The following is a 2,608-nucleotide window of genomic DNA, read 5'->3' on the forward strand; positions in this document are numbered from 1 at the left end:
CAGGAATTGCTCCATTTTCCCCAGGGGTCTGTGAGGAGATGGGTCTCCTCAACTTTTCAGAGACCAAATTGCACAAACATATGCTGCTGCATCTGTTTGGTCCTCTCGGTCCTATCAGGGACTTGGCGAAGGGTTTGGCGATGGGAGGGGCTGACATCAAAGTCACAAGCCTTTATCTGCTCCCACTCGAACAAAACTTGCCTGAGGGCTTTCACAGCTCTGCTGCTCACTTAGCTCCCAGGCTGTGACTCCTTCATGCAAGAGAAGCCCGCTCCCTCCAACAGTCCCCGAAACAAAACTGGAGGGACAGGGAGTTTGGGCAACTCTTGCACTTCTTCAATTCCAATGTCACCTCACTGGAAACACTGGCTAACGGAGGACGGAGGACAATATCAAACAACCGCAGCACGTGAAGAACTGTTAGTGCACACTCCTGGCAGTGGCCATATTTGCCTTTGCCTTTGTGTCCCCTCCAAGACACTGAGCCAATCTGAACTTTCGAGTTCCTGAATCACAGCTGATAAACAGCTACTGAAACAAGGAATCAAAACCTCTTTCATCCCCAAGCACTGGGGAGGTCCTTCAATAGTCAGGAAGATGCCACAACAGATACAGGTCTCCCAGGCCACCCTGAGAGCAACTGTCATCTTTTATGCCATTTGCCAAGGTATTTGTCTATCTGTTCTTTCTACAGGACTGTGCGCCATTTTCATTCCAGACCTACCCAAGACCAGCACACTTCCATGGCCTACGCATGACCCAGACTCTGTGAAGGACACAGCGTTAACCCATTTTAACCCAGACCAACGCTGCCGACTTCCTGCTCTGCAACACCCAGGAGAGCAGGTCTACCAGGAGGTATGTTTAGTACTGTGCAAAGGTCATTTCTACACCTCCAATGACCTGATTCCCAGGCTTTAATGCTCCCAGGAAATCATGAACGACCTAAACAAGTGGCACTCAGTTTGTTTTACCCATGTCAGAAGCCTTTGCAAGCACTGGTTGACACCTTGCCAGTGCTTGCTCCTCCTTGGGCGAGGGCTACAGTACAGGCTGGCACCGTGAGAAGGTGGCCGGGTCCCAAGGAGAAGCATGGCTACGCTCTGTGTGCCAGCCACTGGGCTTGCGTGTTGCTGCCTTGCTGGCTTGCTCCACCCCTTGGGAAAGCCACGGTTGAGCACAACAGCCCCAAACTACCCACTGCTCTGGTTAAATTCACCTTTCCTCTGCTCCCAGTTGGGTCATGCAGCTGGCAGGCTCTACCGAGGAGGAAAAATGCACCAGGCAGCGTACACGTAGGAAATGACACACAGTGCACTTCCAACGTGCAGCAACTTGACCTCACACGTATACAGATGGGTTTCCTGGGAGCTCCACAAGTTCATTTTGCTTCCATATCTTGATGCAGTAATGCTGATGTGCTCAACAGCAAAAAGCATTCCAGATGAGGACATTAGTGTGTTTCATTCCCCTCACTGCCAAGCTTGGAGTTTCCTCTAGTTTAACATTCTTTTCTTCCTTCCCAGACTAACACACCATGGAAAACCAAACCGTAGACTCAGCTGACTGGTCACTGACAACAGAATTTGACTACAGCGATTCAACACCATGCCCAGGAACTGAGGAGAAGCACCTTGCAGCAAAACTTCTGCCACCGCTTTATTCTTTGGTGGTGATATTTGGCTTCATAGGCAACATGCTTGTTGTCCTTATCCTGGTAAAATACAAGAGACTGAAGAGTATGACGGACATCTACCTGCTCAATTTGGCAATTTCTGATTTGCTGTTTATATTTTCTCTCCCTTTTTGGGCTTATTATGCTGCTCACGACTGGATTTTTGGGGAGGCACTGTGTAGAATTCTCTCAGGTGTCTACCTCCTTGGCTTCTACAGCGGCATTTTTTTCATAATCCTGTTGACCCTAGACAGGTATCTGGCCATAGTGCATGCGGTATTCGCTTTAAAAGCTAGGACAGTTACCTATGGCATCCTCACCAGCACTGTCACTTGGGCTGTTGCTATATTTGCTTCTGTTCCTGGGATAGTATTTCACAAAACTCAAAAGGAAAACTCACATTATACCTGCAGTGCTCATTATCCATCAGAGCAGAGAAATGTATGGAAGCAATTCCTGACCTTAAAAATGAACATCCTAGGACTTGTTATTCCAATGTTAATCATGATTTGCAGCTACACACAAATTATAAAGACATTACTGCAATGTAGAAATGAGAAGAAACATAAAGCAGTCAGGCTCATTTTTATCATCATGATTGTCTACTTTTTGTTCTGGGCACCATATAACATTTGCATTCTCTTGCGTGATTTTCAAGGTATGTTTTCCATCACTACTTGTGAAGGCAGTGGTCAACTGCACAAAGCAACCCAAGTGACAGAAACAATCTCAATGATCCACTGTTGTATCAACCCTGTAATTTATGCCTTCGCTGGAGAAAAATTTAGGAAGTATCTTCAAAGCTTTTTCCGAAAGCAGATTGCATTCCACTTCTCTAAATATTGCCCCGTTTTCTATGTTGACACAGCTGAACGGGCTAGCTCCACCTACACACAATCTACTGGAGAACAAGAAGTTTCTGCTGCATTGTAA

General features: G+C 46.8%; 1 protein-coding gene across 1 annotated transcript; it reads left to right on the forward strand.

Annotated features, from left to right (window-relative positions):
* Positions 1-714: 714 nt before the first annotated feature.
* Positions 715-2,608, forward strand: LOC141466506 (C-C chemokine receptor type 5-like). The gene is made up of 2 exons (XM_074150466.1): positions 715-846; positions 1,501-2,608. Exon 2 carries the CDS (start codon positions 1,538-1,540, stop codon positions 2,606-2,608), a length of 1,071 nt encoding a protein of 356 aa, XP_074006567.1. The 5' UTR covers positions 715-846; positions 1,501-1,537.

This window comes from Numenius arquata, chromosome 7 (genome assembly GCF_964106895.1).
Source record: "Numenius arquata chromosome 7, bNumArq3.hap1.1, whole genome shotgun sequence".
NCBI lineage: Eukaryota > Metazoa > Chordata > Aves > Charadriiformes > Scolopacidae > Numenius > Numenius arquata.